Source organism: Esox lucius, chromosome 5 (genome assembly GCF_011004845.1).
Source record: "Esox lucius isolate fEsoLuc1 chromosome 5, fEsoLuc1.pri, whole genome shotgun sequence".
Classification (NCBI taxonomy): domain Eukaryota; kingdom Metazoa; phylum Chordata; class Actinopteri; order Esociformes; family Esocidae; genus Esox; species Esox lucius.
In genome coordinates this window covers 2,639,209-2,661,702 of record NC_047573.1, presented here as the reverse complement: position 1 = coordinate 2,661,702, position 22,494 = coordinate 2,639,209, and the positions used below count along the sequence as shown (strand labels likewise).

The 22,494-nt window shown below is 42.2% G+C and overlaps 1 protein-coding gene across 2 annotated transcripts; it reads left to right on the top strand.

The window, feature by feature from the left end:
* The first annotated feature begins 268 nt into the window (after positions 1 to 268).
* Positions 269 to 22,326, top strand: LOC105029870 (zinc finger CCHC domain-containing protein 24). 2 transcript variants are annotated; one of them, XM_010903433.3, is made up of 5 exons: positions 269 to 781; positions 3,456 to 3,656; positions 19,273 to 19,437; positions 19,823 to 19,889; positions 20,065 to 22,326. In XM_010903433.3, the coding sequence occupies exons 1-5, from the start codon at positions 542 to 544 to the stop codon at positions 20,070 to 20,072; spliced, it is 681 nt and encodes a 226-aa protein (XP_010901735.1). In that variant the 5' UTR covers positions 269 to 541; the 3' UTR covers positions 20,073 to 22,326. The 2 variants fall into 2 exon arrangements, with proteins under 2 accessions (XP_010901735.1, XP_010901734.1); XM_010903432.4 differs by having other exon boundaries at positions 270 to 781; positions 19,823 to 22,325.
* Positions 22,327 to 22,494: the final 168 nt, after the last annotated feature.

Sequence of the window (22,494 nt, the reverse complement as noted above, 5' to 3'; positions counted from 1 at the left end):
ACTGGCAAGAGAAACATGTAATGATATTGCCGAGAGTTTGAGGCTGAACAGGATCTGGCAATGAATAATTGTTCATGCTAAGGAACTTAACAAATACTAGTAGTAGGCTACTTTTGAATAACTATAATATTACCATCACAGTTTTGCGTAGTGTTAAAAACATTAATGGGCTATCCCATTCATAGTGCCACTACACCATCGTGCTTCCTATTCATAATGACGCATTCCAATGAGAGAGAGAAAATGCAACAAACTGAGCTCATCCCTGTAGCCTACTGTGAGTGGGTCTGGAGTATTGGTAGTCCACACTCGACCGATTTTTTTTTGACTGGCACAAACTTTTTGCTCTGTCATGCCTTCACCGCGGTTCCGTGAACATAAACCAGGAATTCGGGTGAATGCAAGGATATTTATTTGAACAGGTTAAAGAGTTATTTATTCGATTTATACATTTCGGTGTTTTGGTCTGAGTTATTCTTTAGAAATAACGGCGGCGCTACAACTCCAAGACGCGCTGCGCGTTCGTCTTCCTCAGATCAACATGATGTCTGCCATAGACTCTAGTAACTCCATGTACCAACCAGCGCAACTTTTAAACTGGGTATATATGTCTTTGCAAGACACCCATCAGACCAATGCCTTCGATGCGTTCAGACCGGAGTCCGAGAGTTCTCCACCGGATCTGAACAACTACAAGCAACGGTTCGCATCTGCTGTCGACCTGAGCTCTGCGCTCAACTCAAACTATCTCAACAACTTTTTGCAACTCCAGAAGAATGAGGTAAATTTGAAAAAAGTTTATTAAAAACAACATGTGAATAACGATTTTTATAATTTGTTTATGCCACACAACTAACTAGCTATATGGAACGGTTAAATGATTGACATTAGCCCACATTTGCTGTCACTTCAACTAGCCAAAAAAGTTCTCTCAACTTAAACAGTTTAAAAACTGAATGGCCCTTAGCATTATTCAAATTATAATATGATTCTCTTTATTATAGTTATAAAAATCTAACCTTATCCCTTTCTTTCAACTGTGCAAGTACCAGTCCAATGTGCTATACTTCCTAGATTCATGAACCAGTACAACAGTGTTAAGAACATACATTTGATAATTTGCCAATTAATCTTTAAAATCAGTCTCTGTAAAATAGCTCAAACGCTTGGTAACTGGTCAACAAGGGTGGTCACGTATCTAATCGGCGGACCACCGGTTTAAGCCCCGTGTGGGGGGCAAAACCTCTGACTCTTTCAGAGTTTAGCAGATGCTGTTATCCAGAGCAGTTTACCAGAGCAACTAGCATTAAGTGCCTTGTTCAAGGGCACAACAACACCCTTGTCCACACTGATTCACACCAGCAACCTTTTGCCTACAGGTGCAACTCCCTAACCACTAGGCTATCTCCCGTATGTCAGTGAGGGCGCTGCACTGCGGCCACATGGTAGCCCGTGTACATGGGTAGATTAGCCTAACCGTCCAGTGAGCCTCTAGCTCCAGCATGCAGACCTCCGTTGAGCTGAGGTGATGACTGGGTGCCAACTCCACATCGGCTGTTCTGTGAATGAGCCCCTCTTGTAGCCTGCATGGTTGCTGTGTGTTCAGGCTGTTATGATGCTAGTGGCTTGGGGAGGTAGGGCAGGTCAAAAAGGGCCCCTCACTGCTTTCTTAAACGTGAATGCACGAGTTCACCCTGGACTTCCCTCGGTTGGACGAGTGTGGCAGCTTCCCAAACGGCGTCCTGTTCCCTGCATAGTGCTCCGCTGTTGGCCAGACAGGGACCGTACAGTTCTAGTCAGAAGTCATGTTTTGTGTAGGGGCTAGGCTGTTATTTTTTATGTCGGCTCAGTGTTCCCATGCTGGTTGGGGCTTGGCAGCGCTCGCGCTCAATTCGATTACCGTGCCTCAGAAGGATTCAGAAATATAGACTGGCGCCGTATATAGCATGTAGAATGGCACATTCATCAGAAGTGGTGGGGTTTACACAGGATGTACTTTGCATGTTGTTTGACGGTGTATGTGGTAAACAGTTAGTCAGTTTGTACCCTGTGTAGACAACACGTTGATAACACAGACACCCAGGAGACAGGGTGCCTGTGAGCCCACGGTATTTTTCCATAAGTCCCTGCAGGCTTGTGTTACATCATGATGCTAGTTTGTGGTGATTTTAGCATAGCCACTATTTGCCTTGAGACAGTTTGCCCTGGGTTAGGATTGTCTTAGCTTTAGTTGTGCCTGTATTATGATCAACCATGGGAAGTGCATCGCCCACTAACTTCTTTCAATATATTGTTTCAGAAAATGCCTCACAGTCCTCGCTATTGTCGGTAGAGGCTTTTGGTTACTCACGCTAAGTCCTTACAAGTGGAAGGTTAACAGTCAGTCACTTGACCAGGCTTTTCTCATCTGTGGCGTAGGGAGTTTATTACTCATCCACACAACGTGGTGATCTTGTGGAGCAGTTTGGCCACTGTCTCACATCCCAATGAAGTTCCATTCACCAACACACGCAGTGAGACAGGACTCAATACCAGATTTTCCATGGCCTGTCTTTTTCACACTTTCTCTGTGGTACTGGTACCGCAGTTGGTGCTTCTCTCCGGGCCTCGGACACAATGGTTCTGATTGTGCCATCCCAGTTGGGGGAATCTGAAAGGAATATCCTTGACAAAAGGCATTCTGTTTCTCAGAGGAAATTAAAAAGCTTTCTGCTCAACACGTCTGGAAGCACAAGATAATGTCCACTTGTGTTGTGAGGAGAGAACAGGAACATCACACAAGATGTGGCCCAGGCAGACCAGCTAACAAACCCTACCGAGGCAGTATATCCTGTATTTCTTTGCTGTGACCATTTCACTACTAATCATGGTTCAAACCTGTCATGGCAGTGATGTACTGTAGCTGTGGTTTTAACATTTAATCATGGTTCAAACCTGTCACGGCAGTGATGTACTGTAGCTGTGGTTTTAACATTTAATCATGGTTCAAACCTGTCAAGGCAGTGATGTACTGTAGCTGTGGTTTTAACATTTAATCATGGTTCAAACCTGTCAAGGCAGTGATGTGCTGTAGCTGTGGTTTTAACATTTAATCATGGTTCAAACCTGTCAAGGCAGTGATGTGCTGTATTTTTGGTTTTAACATATAATCATGTTTCAAACCTGTCAAGGCAGTGATGTGCTGTATTTTTGGTTTTAACATTTAATCATGGTTCAAACCTGTCAAGGCAGTGATGTGCTGTATTTTTGGTTTTAACATTTAAACATGTTTCAAACCTGTCAAGGCAGTGATGTGCTGTAGCTGTGGTTTTAACAGTTTGATCTGCACAACATTGTATGTCCCTAAATGCTCTCACATGGGATCAAAAAAATTGTTTTTTAACATTATTTCATTTATTTGCAAAATCAGTTCAAATAAATGTCACTGTATTTGACACACTGTTTTCTACCCGCAGGTTTTAAACAACAACTTGTACAAAAGCTCCTCTTTGTACGGGTCTCTCAACAACATCGTGGATGGCCTGAGCTCTCTCACAGACCATTTCTCTGAGCTCTCCCTTTCCTCTGAGCCACGCAAACCCAGCAAGCGTCCTCCTCCCAACTACCTGTGCCATCTCTGCTTCAACAAGGGACACTACATCAAAGACTGTCCCCAGGTGAGCTGCAGTGTGCTGCTGCTCTGAAGCCAAGCTGCTTCCGTTCTGTGTCTGGCAGAACAACACTGGGATTTAGTAGGTACAGACACTGGTAACATGTGCATTTTGTCACGTGTTCTTACATAAGTAAGTTAGTGTAGAGAGAGGGCGGAAGTATAATGGTTTGGTCAGTGAACAAGAATTCAGCCTGTAAGCAGGGGTGATCATCTCTGACCCAGCATGGTCCATTTCATACTGGTTTCCTGTTATACCTGCTAGTTAATTTCTCCCACTGGGTGTCCCAGATCACAGTCCATCCCTGATCAGAGGGGAACAAAGAAACCGTGCGGTTAACCCAGCTCGAAGGTCTGGAGTTGAGTTTGGAGAAATGTGGAGATGACAGTATTACTATTTCCACTACATACACACTACAGTGGATGCACACTACAGTGGATGCACACTACAGTGGATGTGGATGCACAGTAATATAGATGCACACTACAGTGGATGCACAGTAATGTAGATGCACACTACAGTGGATGCACAGTAATGTAGATGCACACTACAGTGGATGCACACTACAGTGGATGCACACTACAGTGGATGCACACTAATATAGATGCACACTACAGTGGATACACACTACAGTGGATGCACACTAATATGGATGCACACTACAGTGGATGCACAGTAATGTAGATGCACACTACAGTGGATACACACTAATATAGATGCACTGCATTATGCAGATGTTCCTGATGAAATCTATTCCACTTCTCAAAACTTTAAAGAAAATAAAATTCAAAGTGTCGTAGGCTCACTTCCCTACATAGGAATCTAGGAATCCCTTTAGGGCGACATTCGCTGGGGGAAATACTATGTTTGAAGTCTAAATGTGCACCTCCTTAATTATGGAGGTGATGGAGATATTGCAGTGCTTCCTATCAGTTAGTTGTAGTGTGGAATGGTGATGAGAACCATGTGTAAGATTCCATCTGTGAGCCAGACTTAACGCTTGCCTGACCCCCACCCCCCCATCGTGCTGTGAATGTGACTCCAGTGTAGTTATAACCAATCGGTGGGTACATTACCGCAGCACCCCTCCATGAGTACATTACCACAGCACCACTCCATGAGTACATTACCACAGCACCACTCCATGAGTACATTACCGCAGCACCCCTCCATGAGTACATTACCACAGCACCACTCCATGAGTACATTACCACAGCACCACTCCATGAGTACATTACCGCAGCACCACTCTGAGTACATTACCGCAGCACCACTCCATGACTACATTACCGCAGCACCCCTCCATGGGTACATTACCGCAGCACCCCTCCATGAGTACATTACCGCAGCACCCCTCCATGTGTACATTACCGCAGCACCCCTCCATGAGTACATTACCGCAGCACCCCTCCATGTGTACATTACCGCAGCACCCCTCCATGTGTACATTACCGCAGCACCCCTCCATGAGTACATTACCGCAGCACCCCTCCATGAGTACATTACCGCAGCACCAGTCCATGACTACATTACCGCAGCACCAGTCCATGACTACATTACCGCAGCACCAGTCCATGACTACATTACTGCAGCACCACTCCATGACTACATTACTGCAGCACCACTCCATGACTACATTACCGCAGCACCACTCCATGACTACATTACCACAGCACCACTCCTTTCATGCCACTATGGGTCATGGGCTGCGACACTTAAGAGCCGATCAACAGAATCCTAGTCATAGTCTGCACACATCCATGACGGCTTGTCAAACACACCGCATTCATTAGATTTAATGAGAGGTGAGCAAATAATGATTGATCGACTGGATGTTATTGATCCCGTGGCAATTATTGTAAAGCTGGTGTTCTGGCTTCCAATTGACTCATTCATCCCCTCCCATTGTGACTGTTTCCATGGTGATGCTGTGCATCAGAATGCGATCTATGGCAATTTCCTTGGTAAAATAAGAGTCCCAAATTGTACATTAGATAAAGGAAGTTGGGTGTTAAACTGCGGTTGTAGTGTGGAGATGATTGAGGCAGTGGACACAGCATTTGCTGTGGATGGAGCAGCCTTGGATGGAGCTGTAGTGAGCATCTTCAGAACTACACATTGAATCAAAAGCTCATTAAAAAAACTTTTCAAGCACTAAATTAAAGTTACAGCATTGATTATTAAAGTTAACAGCCATAATAACATTCTGAAGAGCTGCAATAAAAAAGGCAATAATGTGTTGAAAGAATGGTTTCCTGTTTGTTGGGAAAACACAAAACAGATGAGTTGACTCGTCTTTCCACGTGCACACGCACACACACACGCACACACACACACACACACACACACACACGCACACATGTTGAAGGGACAGTATATGGAAACTAACAGCTTTATGATTTGGAGTGGAAGGATACACTCTCAGAGAAAAAGCATTTTCCCCAAGCTTCACTGGTCATTTCATCATCCAGGAAAACTTTTTTCAGTAGATATTGCCTGGCAATAATTTTTTGTTTAGTCATTGGAGAACATAACCACATTTAATCAGTTTTTATTAGAATATTTTTATTTATTTAAAACAAGAAATTTCCTTAAAAACTAGACATGTTAGTCCTTTTTGGCTGATGGTTTTGTAACTCAATTTGAGAAACACTTTAAGTAAACGTTTGCGGTATGACTTTTGGCCTGATCAGTAACTTTGCATAGCCAGGCAGGAAGACAAAGGGTAAGACAGACAGGTTTTTCAAAAGTTTCTAATCAGCCAATCAGCTAGGATTAAATATAGAGGAATACAATGAATAGAACAGAAATCATTGACTTACAAGTTCTATTAATGTTATTTCTATGCAATTTAATCCTATCGGCTAGCTGAAATAAAGGTAGGTAACAACTGAAAAACCAGCACAGGGTTTGGGTTCTGTCTGGAATGCCTTCCTGTCCTGGTATTGGCCTCTAAAGCTGACTGGGTTACTTTGGAGAAGAGAGGGAGGGAAAGAATGTCACTGCTGAGTTAAACGAAAGAAGAAGAAGCGAAGAGGAAGTGGGTGTGGTCTTCTTACCAAATGGCACCCTAGTCCCTGTTAAGCGGCACTACTTAAGGCCGTAGTGCTCTAACCAGTGGCCCACATTTGGGTGAAGGTGATGACCTGCTTCTCCAACCTTTAAGCCACAGAGCCATTCCATAGTGGAAAGAGAGACTCCAGTCAGCCATGCCTTGCTGGGTAGCACTGAAGGTCTGTCTTTTTTATAAGCCACCCGGGACATCCATGGATGAGCCAGAGACTCTATCAAAAGGAGTATCTTCAGTGGATGGTTAGTTAGCGGGTGCTTGGGCGTTTTTCCCTGGTGTGTAAAGTTGGCAATGGTTTTGTTGTCCATAATCATAGTGCTCCTGAATGCAAAAGTAATTCCTATTAAATGACAAATATATGAAATAAATCAAACAGAATCTCTGGGGTGCCGTGGGACTGACCGTTATGAAGCATTGTCCTTTATTACATTACAATCATTCATAAGGGCCTAATGAGCTTCACAATTTTGGATGACTTAAACATGATACACACTCAAATACTAAAATCGTTACCAGGACATATATGGGAATTTTGCCACAAATTCTAAAATAATAGCAATGGGAAACTAAACCAAAGCCTTCTTTAAAACCTAGTCAATAGACTGCCTTCGCGAAACCAATGTTGTTTTTGCACTTTGGTTCAACTATCCCTTTAATGTTGTAGAACAACAAAAATATACAATGCATGGAACCCATCGGACTGGTCAACACATGTTTCCGTAGTATTTACATGATTCTAAGAGTTGGATACATCTTACATCCACACGACTGTAAAGATGTCAAGGGATTACTAGGAAATATTTATGATTCTCTTGTAGCGGTGCCACACCCCTTTAAACGTGCCACAGGGTCTGGAAACATTTAGCTGACTTGGCTTGGATTGTTTTATTTGTGTTCATTTTTTTTTTCTTTAGCCCTGCTGTGTTGTAGGACTATGAAATCAGATTTGATCATGTGTCGGAGAAACTCAAAGCAGTGAAACCCAGACCCGAAGACTAGATGAGTACTTCCCCAGCCCGGGCAGAAGGACTCTATATGGAATAGGGTGCTTTTGGAGCAAAAGTCTTAATTAATTAATTTCTCAATTATGAAGCAAATGAACAAACTTATGTTTTGGAATGATCCTGTGGTGCTTGCAGTGTGTTCACGTAGGCTGTAAGGACGGGTTGCGTGACTGTGTGTCTGCAACCTCAGAGTAGAAATCACTCATTGCCACTTTGGTTGACAGGCCAACAGAGGTCAGAAGATCAGAAAGAATCATGCAGAAAGTTTTACCCTTAAATGCTTCCTTCATCTTCTAAAATACGAGACTAATCCAGTTGTACGGCATTATTCAGTCAACATATTGTAATGTGTGCGTGTCACCACCAGATCCGCACCCACCCCCCCCTCGCCAAAGTCACACCCACAGTCGTCCGTGACCCGTGAGGCATTCACGCCTGTGAACTGTGTTCCAGTAATGCGAATGGGGTCTGGACATGGGGTCTGGGCTTGACTGGCCGGCTACATTAGGGCCTGTTGTGTTTAACAGCCCAGGACAGTAAAGTCACCATGTTGGGGGAGGGAGAGGGCTGGGTTCAAATTAATTCAGATACTTACTACTATTTGCCCTGGCCGTCCCAACTGCTGAATGGGTGGGTTTATTGCTGTTCTGTTGGTTTCTGTGGAACAGGCATACCCAATCAGGTGATGAGAAAGTATTTGAATTTTTTTCCAAATAATACTTGAACCCAGGTCAGCTGCCTAGCCTTTGTGCCTGCTGGCCTGGAAGTAATCTGTGTGTGTTTGCCTCCATGGGCCTAAGTTATGAAGTCAGCCTCGTTCTTCCTTTAAGAACGATATGAACGTCTTGTAGAAGCCAGTAATTAGTCTGAAATGGCCTGTGTTCAAAACATGACAGAGGTGGAGTCATCAGTGTTTTGACTCCCAGCCTCTCAGATACAGGCCAAGAGGCGTCCTTAAGGAGGCAGTGAAAATAATAATGCAAAACAAAATAAGACCGATGTTTTTGATATGCAACAGTTATTCTTGGAAATTACAAATAAAACAGTGGCGAAAACTGAGAAAACAACTGTTGTCTTTTTGAGGTTTTTATTCTAGTATTTGTTTTCATTCCATTGTGTTTTTATATTTTTCTTTGTAAAGCACATTGAATTGCTTCTATGTATGAATTGTGCTATATAAATAGCTTGCTTGCTTGCTATTTATGTCATTTGTATTAATGTAGCTTTAATAATGTTGGAATGCAACAGACATGACAGCTCTGATTTATGACGTGGGACTGTGGATCCACAGACAATTACTGGGGTTAAACAGAAGGTCTGGTTTCTTCCTGCTTTGAAGTTTGACTCCCTCTGAACAGGCCCTGGACGCCAGTGGTTAAGCAGCTTTAAAGCACAGCGAAGGAGTAAAAACACAACTTGGGCAAACTCCTATGTGCCTCAAATCAAAATATGTGATTTTTGCAGAAAGGTTGCAGTATCTGTGTACCATCTTAATTCAAAACATTATCTTTAGGAATAATTGTGATGTTCTAATAATAGCACATGAAGTGTTGAACGGCTACATGTTTCTCTTGATCTGTGCTTGTCCTTCAACACAACAATCAATTTCAGGGTCGAAGGCACAGCCAGGGATCCCCCAGCAGCACTTGGGGTTGATTACGTCAGTTTCTGGGGGCTTTCAACCCTCTATCACTGTTGTCTTATCTGGGGGGTTGTAACGGAGCCTGTTGCCGTTGGCTGGAGAAACTGTTTAAGAGCGGGATGACAGAGGAGACACAGGAATGTGTGGTAGAAAGCGTCTCTCTGAGATAACCAATGGTCGTATTCAACACTGAAGCTAATGTGTGTGGATGGAAAGAATGCTCCCCAGACAGGGACAGGGTTAGTGAGGAGCCACATAGTTGTCTAGGTCGTCCCTGTGGCGAAAGACACCTCCGGTCGGCATGTTCTGCTGCAACGTTGGTTTGAATCCAGCCCACTGCTCTTTTGCCAAAATAATCTGACCTATGATCATCCTCCACCACTTTCCTGTACAATGAAACATACAATTCCTGAGATTATAAAAAAAAAAATGAACAGAAGACCATAAACTAGTAATTCAATAAAACAATTATTCAATTTAGGAAACATGTTCGAAGTATTCTCACAAATAAAATGAAGCATGTAATAGCGCATTGATGCAGTTAAGGTTTTAATTAATTATTCTAACTTTTCAGGGCTTGTTTGTAGTCACACTTTTTAGAATTATTTTTATTATTGTAACGTTCCGACCCCCTGGCCACCCGCTATGGCAAATAACTGCCAGCGGCTGAATTTGGTCGTCCACACAGCCGTGTAGTGTTCCAAGATTCTTGTTTTTTGGAATGTATGACTCATAGACAATTCTCTGATGCCCTCTCAGTGGTAGTCTGACATTATCTCTAAACTACAACACCGTGCAGAGGGGAGCAGGAAAGAAAAACAAGAAGTAACATCTTCTTAGCTAAGGCTTATCTTTGGCCGATGTACCCAACAGTCTTAGAGAAACAAGGTTGAGGTTGTTGCTGTCTACAACCTCACAGGGTTCCTCAGTGGTTCCAGTTGGTTCTGTAGAGCACAGTTCGTAGCGCATGCCGCTAGCAATGCCGGGGTTGAGGGTTTAATTACCATGTTGGGCCAGTATGAAAAAGTATGAACATTTATAAACTATATTTTGGCTTCAGGAAATCCTCTTTTGGTTTAAAGTAGAAGCCCAAAGGGGTTATCCTATGGAGATAGCCAAAGGAACCCTTTTGGAACTCTAACCCTAACTATTTTGCTTGTATTTAGCATTTTCATTTTTTTCCACCCCATTGGCAATTTTTTGTTGCTTAATTTACTGCAAGCATATATTTCAAATGTATTAGTAAGCCTTTTTTGTGATGACAGGAGTTGGCCACACCATACAAACAGGCCAGGACTAGGCTATGATCAGGAGCACTGTCTGGTTTTGAAAAAAGATATAACTTCATCCAGGAAACAGAATTATTGATTTTACATCTGCCAGGTTGTAAAAATGACACAACATTTCCTCTCGACCTCAAACAGAAAGTTTTGATTGCTCTTGAACCTCAATCCATCTGCTCTATTTTGAAACAAGCTTGGGGATGTCGTGTTCTTTTGCCATTGCATTTTATTTTTTGTGCTGGATGCTTCAACCATCAAATTGTGATAATCTCCGTCTTGAATCTCACTAGCTCTCCTATTTTATTTTTTTAAATAAGCTTGGGATCTTTTGTGTTGCTAGCCAGCCCACCTGCCTCTCTCATTCAGCCACTGTGAAATGTAATGCTATCCCACAGCTGTACAAGCAATCAGCGTCACCGTGGCCAAAAAGCAGAGCTCTGCTGGACTGTGGGCCAAGGCGCTGTGTGATATAGCTGTCGTTGATTAGTTTTGATAGACCATCCTCAGCTCATGAAGCACCATTGCAGTAGTCAATGCTTGGTTTTCCTCCTACACGTTTTCAAAGAGGGAAGGACATTGTAGTGTTGTTGGAAACTAGGGAACATAAACCAACTTGGCTTACTGTTTCTCATAGCAGCTTTATTAAAAAGCAACTCGATTGGTCATTTGTATTTAAATGCCAATCTAAAGGATGCTCATGGAGTGATTTTAGTACCAGCAGACATTGTAATCTAGACAAACAGAAAAGCAATCAATGCTGTAGTCTATGATTCCCTACTGTTTGTAATAATTTTGTGTTCCAAATGTCTCCATTTACCCCAATGGGCGCTTGGTGAAAGTAGTGCACTAAATAGGGAACAGGATGCCATTTTGGGCACAGTCCTGATTGTCTGTGATCCCCAGCTGTAATCCTACTCATATTGAAAGGAGCATTTTCCAGAAAATGTAATATTTTGAACAAAAGTGAAGTGAGGGAGTATGTTAAGATAAAAACAATCCCTTTTCCAGACCGCAGTAATATCTATTAGAGAGTTGGGGAAATGCCATTGTATAAAACAGGACACACATAGCTTCAATTGGCTGGAAACGAGGAGCAACTCACGCTACATTATCGACATATGTTCATGTGTTTGTGTGTATACAGCAAACACATGAACGTGTGTGTGTGCGTGTGTATATACACACACACACACAGTGGATATAAAAAGTCTACACGCCCCTGTTAAAATGCCATGTTCTTGTGATGTAAAAGAATGAGACAAAGATAAATCATGTCAGAACTTTTTCCACCTTTTAATGTGACCTATAACATGAACAATTCAATTGAAAAACAAACTGAAATCTTTGAGGGGGAAAAATAAAAAGCTCAAAATAATCTGGTTGCATAAGTGTGCACACCCTTAAACTAATACTTTGTTAAAGCACCTTTTGATTTTATTACAGCACTAAGTCTTTTGGGGTAGGAGTCTATTAGCATGGCACATCTTGAAGTGGCAATATTTGCCCACTCTTCTTAGCAAAAGCGCTCCAAGTCTCTCAGATTGCGAGGACATATCCTGTGCACAGCCATTCCAAAACATTAATCTTCTTCTGGTGAAGCCATGCTTTTGTGGATTTGGATGTGTGCTTTGTGTCGTTGTCGTGCTGAAAGGTGAACTTCATCTTCAGCTTTCAAACGGACGCCTGAAGGTTTTGTGCCAAAATTGCCTGGTATTTGGAACTGTTCATAATTCCCTCCACCCTGACTAAGGCCCCGGTTCCAGCTGAAGAAAAAAAGCCCCAAAGCATGATCCTGCCACCACCATGCTTCACTGTGGGTATGGTGTTCTTTGGGTGATGTGCAGTGTTGTTTTTGCGCCAAACATACCTTTTGGAATTATGGCCAAAAAGTTTAACCTTGGTTTAATCAGACCATAACATTTTCCCACATGCTTTTGGGGGACATGATGTTTGTTTTTGCACACTTCAGCCGGGCTTGGATGTTTTTCTTTGTAAGAAAAGGCTTCCGTCTTGCCACCCTACCCCATAGCCCATTCATATGAAGAATACAGGAGATTGTTGTCACATGTAGCACACAGCCAGTACTTTCCAGAAATTCCTGCAGTTCCGTTAATGTTGCTGTAGGCCTCTTGGAAGCCTCCCTGACCAGTTTTCTTTTCATTAATTTTGGAGGGACGTCCAGTTCTTGGTAATGTCTCTTTTGTGCCATATTTTCTCCACTTGATGATGACTGTCTTCATTTTGTTCCATGGTATATCTGACGCTTTGGAAATTATTTTGTACCCTTCTCCTGACTGATATCTTACAACAATGAGATCCCTCTGATGCTTTGGATGCTCTCTGTGGACTATGGCTTTTACTTTGAGATGCAACTAAGAAAATGTCAGGAACAACTGATATTTATTTGTGATTAATCAGAGTCACTTTAAATGATGGCAGGTGTATAATGACTTCTATTTAACATGAGTTTGAAGTGATTGGTTTATTATGAACACAGCCACATCCCCAGTTATAAGAGGGTGTGCACACTTATGCAACCAGGTTATTGTAAAGTTTATATTTTTCATTTTTCCCCCTCGAAGATTTCTGTTTGTTTTTCAACTGAATTGTTCACCTTATTGGTCACATTAAAAGTGGAAAACTTTCTGACATGATTTATCTTTATTATCTCATTATTTTACATCCACTGTGTGTGTGTGTGTATGTGTGTGTGTGTTTGTGTGTATATATATATATATATATAATCCTCACGTAATCCTCACTCAAAACCTTCCTTTTCGACTTTTTTGGAAAGGAAAGAAAAAGGTTCAGTGGTCTCTTACTTTTTTCTGGAGCTGTATAAATGTATGCATGCATGTCTGTATATATATGTGTGTGTGTGTGTGTATATATGTATGTACAGTATCTAAAAAATGTGAGTACACCCCTCACACCTTTGTAAATATTTGATTATATCTGTTCATGTGACAACACTAAAGAAATGACACTTTGTGACAATGTAAAGTAGTGAGTGTACAGCTTGTTTAACATTGTATATTTGCTGTCCCCTCAAAATAACACAACACTCAGCCATTACTGTCTTAAACCACTGGCAACAAAAGTGAAAATGTCCAAATTGGGCCCAAAGTGTCAATATTTTGTGTGGCCACAATAATTTTCCAGCACTGCCTTAACCATCTTGGAGGCATGGAGTTCACCAGAGCTTCACAGGTTGCCACTGGAGTCCTCTTCCACTCCTCCATGATGACATCATGGAGCTGGTGGATGTTAGAGACCTTCTGTTTGAGGATGCCCCACAGATGCTCAATAGGGTTTAGATCTGGAGACATGCTTGGCCAGTCCATCAACTTTACCCTCAGCTTCTTTAGCAAGGCAGTGGTCATCTTGGAGGTGCGTTTGGGGTCGTATCATGTTGGAATACTGCCCTGTGGCCCAGTCTCTGAAGGGTGGGCATCATACTCTGCTTCAGTATGTCACAGTACATGTTGGCATTCATTGTTCCCTCACTGAACTGTAGCTCCCCAGTGCTGGCAGCACTCTTGCAGCCCCAGACCATGACACTCCCAACAATATGCTTGACTGTAGGCAAGACACACTTGTCTTTGTAATCCTCACCTGGTTGCCGCCACACACGCTTGACACAATCTGAACCAAATACGTTGATCTTGGTCTCATCAGACCACAGGACATGGTTCCAGTAATCCATGTTCTTAGACTGCTTGTCTTCAGCAAACAGTTTGCGGGCTTTCTTGTGCATCATCTTTAGAAGAGGCTTCCTTCTGGGACCACAGCCATGCAGACCAATTTGAAGCAGTGTGCGGAATATGGTCTGAGCAATGACAGGCTGACCCCCCACCCCTTCAACCTCTGCAGCAATGCTGGCAGCACTCATGCGTCTATTTCCCAAAGACAACCTCTGGATATGACGCTGAGCACTCAAGTTTTGGTCGACCATGACGCGGCCTGTTCTGAGTGGAACCTGTCCTGTTAAACCGCTGTATGGTCTTGGCCACCATGCTGCAGCTCAGTTTCAGGGTCTTGGCAATCTTCTTATAGCCTAGGCCATCTTTATGTAGGGCAACAGTTCTTTTTTTCAGATCCTAAGAGAGTTCTTTGCCATGAGGTGCCATGTTGAACTTCCAGTGATCAGTATGAGGGAGTGTGAGAGCGATGACACCAAATTTAACACTCCTGCTCCCCATTCACACCTGAGTCACATGACACTGGGGAGGGAAAATGGCTAATTGGTCCCAATTTGGACATTTCCACTTAGGGGTGTTTACTCACTTTTGTTGCCAGTGGTTTAGACATTAATGTCTGTGTGTTGAGTTATTTTGAGGGGACAGCAAATGTACACTGTTAAACAAGCTGTACACTCACTACTTTCCATTGTATCATTTCTTCATTGTACTCATTTTTGTGAGATACTGTATGTATGTGTGTATATATATGTAGGTATATGTGTACAGAAACGTGTGTAATTTGTGTATTTCCATTAGGAACAGTTGTAATAAAGTTTACTAGTAACAACTTCCGTGCAGATTGGTCATGTTAACTTCCTCACTAACAGCACAGTACTAACAGCTGCATGGTTGGGGAAAATGGGAAGACTTTTTTCTCTTTGGAAAGTGAACTTTTTATATTACATGTTGTAGGTTAGGATTGGCTAGGTTAATTTATAAACATAATCCATTTCAGTTAAATGCCAAAAGCTGTAATCAGTTTTTTGTTTACTCAAAGTCACTAGATTCATTACAACATTGTTTTAGAAATCTACCTGATTAAGTTACAGATTATCTCTACTAGGTTGGGAACTACCTGGTTGAGAACTACCAGGTTGGGAACTACAAGGGGAAGGAGACGGTGATCTCTGGTGGACCAATAACACACAGTAAGTGGTCATCCAAGACATGACCCACAGTCCCATACCAGGTGTCTAGGAAGAGAGAGAGGTGCTCTGAGAACTACACAGCACAAAAAGATAAGACGTAGTTTAGGTCTGTGTCGATCCATCAGTTATCTGGCCTTCCTCTGTGTGTGTGTGTGTGTGTGTGTGTGTGTGTGTGTGTGTCAATCCATCAGTTATCTGGCCTTCCTCTGTGTGTGTGTGTGTGTGTGTGTGTGTGTCAATCCATCAGTTATCTGGCCTTCGTCTGTGTGTGTGTGTGTGTGTGTGTGTGTGTGTGTGTGTGTGTGTGTGTGTGTGTGTGTGTGTCAATCCATCAGTTATCTGGCCTTCCGCTGTGTGTGTGTGTGTGTGTGTCAATCAATCAGTTGTCTGGCCTTCCTCTGGGTCTATGTCAATCCGTCAGTTGTCTGGCCTTCCTCTGGGTCTATGTCAATCCGTCAGTTGTCTGGCCTTCCAGAAAAATATTTAGTCCCAGATGGTACTCTATTTCCTATATAGTGCACTTCGTTTGACCAGACCTTATAGGCGTCAATCAAAAGTAGGGCGCTATAAAGACAATAAGTAAAGTAAAGGGTCTTTGGGTTTGTTAGTGTAGAGTAAATTACCACATGGTATCCAATAACGATGGGTTTAGAGAGAGGGAGAGAGAGAGAGAGACTGAGAGAGAGAGACATGGGTTTCAGCTTGGAGAACTCCATTGTTTATCCTGATTGTTTCCAGATGCTGGGAGGCAGGCGGGGTGTGGGCTGAGGGAGGGAGAGGAAGGCTGTGGGTGGGGGGTGAGGGAGGTAGGGAGTGGGAGCCAACCTCCAGGGGGCCAGGGCCTCTCCCCCGCCAGGCAGGAACCAGAGAGCAGGCCAGGGCCTGGCCGTAGCCATACCCATTCAGCAACTAACAGAACAAACCCCACTGAAACACGGATGGACTATACCTGGAATTGTCCAATGAAAATGATAAATTTTCCAACGTTTTTTTTCCCCGCTTCCCCAATGTACACATTAGGACCATGGCCAGTCTGAGAGAGTTGGGAAGTCTCACTAGACACATCATCTTGGAATAATCTAGAAAGGAAATCTGTTTTTACTTTGTATGGAATCTAGAATGAGGGGAAAAGTCTCCAGATATTATCCAAGAGTTTGAGATGTAGTTGAGATCTGTATGGAATGTGCATGGCAGTGCTTTTGAGATGCACGTGTGGCCTGGTTTCAGGTTCAGCATCCAGTGTGTGTCGTTTCCTGTTACAACAGAGGTTCTGAAGTCAAAGCTGCTACACGTTGACATCAAGCTGTTGGTCCCACCATGGAGACACACGTTTGATTTATTCAGTCGGTCTAGAGTGTTTTTCTGATCTGTAGACGTATCAATCACCCTTTAGTTTCAAGCAATGGAGCAGATCAAATTGTTCATGACATATTCCCAAACAGGATGTGTAGGCCTTTTATTTATACAGCAATGTACTATGTTGTAGTTATTGGGGTCTTATTTCAAGATGTCAGTGTTTAAAAGGCATTAATGCACATCCACCCCTCTGCTGATGATAGAACGCTGCTCTCAGGTCACTTCAGGGGATTCTGCCCTTTTCTCGTGTGTCTTTCCGTTGCTGTCCCAGTTCGTGCCACTGCTTTGTTGGAGCAGTGGAAACTGCAAAGTGAGGCAGTGCACTTTGGCACCCAGTGTGGAACAGCGTTTGTTTTGCTGTGTGGGGTGAAAGCTGTTTCCTCCAGCAGGAAGATCGTCCTCTCTCTCTGGTCATCCTACTGTCCGGCCCCATCCCAAGTGGCTCTACACCCTACATAGCACACTACTTTGCACTGGGGTCCATAGGGCTCTGTCAAAAGTAGTGCACTATAATAGGACCAGGGTTCCATTAAGGGACCAAGACTGGCTGGGCTAATGAGTGGCCAAATGGACGGTTACAGATCAACTGACAGTGATAGAAATCACTACCTCACAGCGCCTCACAGTGATAGAAATCACTACTGCAGGAACCAAACCAGATATAAATGAGTCCTTATAGGTTCTCTCTCCAGATCTTTGACTATTGGAGAAAATTAAATTGGTGGAAAATAAAATGACAAGAAGACATTGACTTAAAGGAGGACTTGTGTAGAATTTATTTAATTTAATTTAATCCCATCTGATCCAGACAGATTTTAGTAAAAACGGACCCAGAAAGGTATCTGCTGTTATAGTGATGTATGCAGTGAAGTCAGCTCCAGAAAGGTATCTGCTGTTACAGTGATGTATGCAGAAAGGTCCCCTCCAGAGAGGTGTGCTCTGATGATGTCCTACTAACAACATGATGAATCACATTTGGTTGGTCGCCCTATCAACGGCTGGTTTAGGAGTTATTTATAATGGCTTAAAGGTTTTCTCCTGTTATACAAGTGTGTGCAACTCATCTGGGGTTGATTCCCCCCCCCTCCCCCCAACACACACACACACACACACGTTTTTTGAGCCCTGATTGGCCGGCTGTGGCCTGCTGGGAGGAATGACTGAGATGTTGAGGTATGTGTCCTGTAGAGGGGGGGGCTCTGAGTGGTCCATCACTGGGTCGGGGCCTCCTTTAGCCTCCTCTGGGAACGCAGCTGGAGGGAGGAACCACAGAGCACACCACAGAACTAGAGTAATCACTTTGTGTTCGGTTGGACCTCCCTATTGGACCTCCCTATAGGACCTCCCAGTGGTAACGCGTTCCTGCGCCGCTGTATTTGATGTTTAAAAGGTTAGTCAGTAGTTAGTTAGTGGTATACCATTTGGGATATCGACTTGCTGTTTCTTAACACTCAGAATGACAGAAACAAAATAAAATCAGATGCTGTGTCACATGCTTCATTCACAAAAAGTGTAGGTGAACAGTAATTTACTTGCAGGCCCATTTTCAAAAAATTCTGATATTATATAAATAAAAAGATTATGAATAAATTTAATAACAATATAAACATTCCATTTTTGTCACCACTGGAAAACCTGTTCTCTATATACAGCCATTCAACTGCAGTCCTTGGATTTGGCAAATCCCCAAATAATGCAATCCGGCTGAGAGTCAAGAAACATGGTAATTTGGCCATAATATACTGTATGTCAACATTGTGGTCAGTCAGTGGTTTTGTCCAAACATCACTGTCAGGTTGTGGACCAAAATAACCTTTACATCAAGTATATTTTCACAGATTCACTGGAAATTATTATTCACTGGAAAACTATGTTAAGGTTGGTCTCCTATCTTTTACAGTGTCTGGTTTTACACTTGTTATTTCTGGATACTAGTTGCCTGCCAAAAGCAGCACCTGTATTAGAATGTGCTGCTATGCACAGAGATGTCACACATCACATTCATACCACATTCATACATCACATTCAGAGATTCACATTCACATGTCTCATTCACACCACATTGAGAGATCACATCACATTCAAAGACTCATATTCACAAGTCTCATTCAGACATTACATTTACTCATCTCATTCACACATCATACATTTAGACATCATATCCATACTTCACATTCACACATCTCTTTCAACATCTCATTCACACATCATATTCAGACATTCACTCAATATATTCCTCATCACATTCACTCACTCAAAATGCTGCATCAGTTTTTCAGCTGTTTTGTCTGATGAGTAGCCAGTACAAAATGCTTACATACATGTTAGAGCTTGTTGTAAAACATTTTCAATGTGTCCAATTTGCTTTGTTTGCAGGCTCGGCCCAAAGGCGAAGGCCTGACCCCTTACCAGGGAAAGAAGAGGTGCTTCGGGGAGTACAAGTGTCCTAAATGCAAGAGGAAGTGGATGAGCGGTAACTCCTGGGCCAACATGGGACAGGAATGTATCAAGTGCCACATCAACGTCTACCCTCATAAGCAGGTGTTGTAATCCTCCATTTTGTGTCATATCCGAATAGCCTGGGCCCAGATCTGGGTGCACCTTTATGCCTAACCGATCTTGGTCAGGGTACTGTAACATACCTGTTCTGTAGGCTCTGGGCACAGCTCTTAGCCATGGGATACAGCCCGTCTACCACGAACCCTACTGTTTTAATCTGGCTATCTGTAATTATTAGCAGTTAATCAGTAATGTAAGTGTCCAAGCCGTTGCTATGATTTACATTAACAAAATCAACATTTTAAGTTCCTCATAAACCATATCAATATCATGGGCCAGGTCTCTTTTTCGTGATTCTGCTCTCAGTGGGACTGGAAATGGAATATTAGATATGTGTTGTTTTAATGCATCTCCTGTGTCCCTCCAGAGGCCCCTGGAGAAGCCAGATGGTTTGGATGTTTCGGACCAGAGCAAGGAGCATCCTCAACATCTGTGTGAGAAATGCAAAGTGCTTGGCTACTACTGCCGGCGTGTGCAGTAGTACCTAGTATTTCACAGCCTACCTGTCTTATATCCTAGCCTGGATGCCGGATCTGGACTCAGGCTAGGTCTTACGTTTACTTCCTGGTCCTTGCGCTTACCTAACGCCCCCCCCCCCCTTCCCAACAGGTTTATGAAGAGGTTGACAAAGTGACATCTCAGGCTGCAAGCCCGTCAACCTGCTCTTTTGTACTGTGACACATTGACTTGTTTGTCTCGTGTGTGTATGAATTGGGGACTTTTTAATTTCGCCAAAGTCAACTGAACGAGTGAACTGGAATTCACATTTTCAGTGCAAATGAACATTTAATTGAGATTGAACTTTGATCCCGGTGTGTATCGCTCTGTCAGTCACTGTCAGTGCGATAAGTCTCTCGCAGGCATGGCTTCACTTTTTCCCGAATCTCAAGTGTGTCCACACGGGGTGAATGTCATCTGTGAACTGCATAGATGTTGCTTCGGGTCTGAATGAACCTCAGCCTGGGTGAGATCTGTTTTTTTAGCACCGTTCGTCCACCTGCTTTTATTAGAGCTTGTATGAACTCACTAAATGAACGTCCTTAAATAATTTAGATGGTGCAAGCCTGTTGTTGGAAGAAACGGCACATCTTATTTGTGTCCCAAATGTCACACTATTCCCTAAAGGGCCCCTACTTTTGACCAGAGCCATTGGAGAAAGAGCCCTTATCAACTGTGAATGAACTAACAGACGGATTGTGTAAATGTCGGCCTCTCTTGGCATTTATCTTACATTTCAATGTATTTATTACTTTAGAACTAACATGTTTCATTTGAAATATACAGCATTAACTGAGTGTTTTTTATATATTGTGCAATATAATCCATTCAGACTCAATGAAATTGTGTTGTAACCTTCTAATACATCTTTTGAGACTGCTGTGGATCAAAGCGTATCTATTTCATTAGCTGTGGAAAGCAGGGCTAAAAAGTCAGTTTACATTAGAAATGTATAGGAAAGAACATTGGGAAAGTGCAGCACATTATGCACCACAGTATGAGGTTTGGGACAATTCCATTATACATATATGGTCAGTTCAGCAAATAAACTAAAAGTTCAAATCCAATTCTCTGTTTTTCAGTGAGGACAATGTGGAAGTGTAATTTGATTTACTTTTTAAATTGACTGTATTTGAAATAGGATTGACCCCAGCCGTGCACTGATCTTAACGTGCTGTTTGTGGTATAGGAGTCACCCGAAGAATCTCTGAGACACTACCTTTACAAACACAGAACCAAACAACTGCAGCGAAAAAGTATTGAGGTTGAATCCTTTGAATTAATTCGTTAACTTATCATTTTAAATCAACTTGGATTAGATCCTGGCAATCATAGTTTTTTTTTCTGTTTTGAACTCCTTTATCTATATTTAAATGGTATTTGACCATTTTCTTCTATATATTTTTTATATCCATTTAATGGGTCTATATGAGAAAGTCATGGGATTTCATATGTATTTTTTGTACTCTGGTTTTGTCTGTATAAAATATGCAACAAATCTCTGCAAAGAAGGAAATATTAAAATGTGTATCTTTACAATTATCATTATTTAAGGATGGTACATAATTTGTTAAATATCTTTGAAAAGCCATTATTACTATTTTGTTCAAGAATATACTTTTTTCTATTACCAAGCAGGTGCCTTATAGGTCTGTGTAACAATGTGCTTATTTTGGAGGGTGTGCATGTTGCCTTTCAAAAGATGTTTAATAACCAAATTGAATTTTGAAGCTCTAGTTATCGGAGTAATTATTTTACAACTCTTACACCTCAATTACTTCTCACCTCAATGCTACATGCATATTTGCATTTTTACAGATGCACTGTCTATAGACTTTAGACACATTATTGACAAGATAATGGCCTTGACTCAGTGTGTTTGGGATTCTCTTAGCCTCCCTCCCAATAAAAAGAACATACCTTCAGTTCAGGGTAGGTTGCATGTGTATGCATTGATTATGTATTGTTTGGCTTGGATGTTTTAATGAGGGATAAGAGATCATTCTAGCCTGGATCCCAGTCTGTGGGTGTTGTCATGGAAAATCCTTGCCTTGACAATGACAACAATGGAGTACGAGAGCACAAGCAGACTTAAGAAAAGGATAAAGCGACAGTACTATAGCATGGTTCTGATCATAATATAATACTTTGTATTACAACTCCTGCTGTGAAACAAACAGTTCGATAATGTGTCTGTTAAGTGTAAAGAAACAAATGGGTCACTGATGTATTTGTATTAAAAAGTTTTAACTGACTGACATCCTGGTATTACATTATTTTCCTGAAATGGAAATCTAGCTCCTAGACACTGAGTGCAATAGCCCAGGGATGAGATAAAGAACAATGTCAACCAGCAGTAGTATGTGACATTGTACCTTATTTTACCTTAACTGTCACATCCATGCCTGATTTTCATACCTGTCAAAAAAAACTGCCAGAAAGTAGCTCTCCCCAAATTAACAAGATCATTGGTCAAAATAAAAGACAGCACACTAAAACAGAGAAAGCAGATTCAGATCCACACACATATTTCTGAAGATG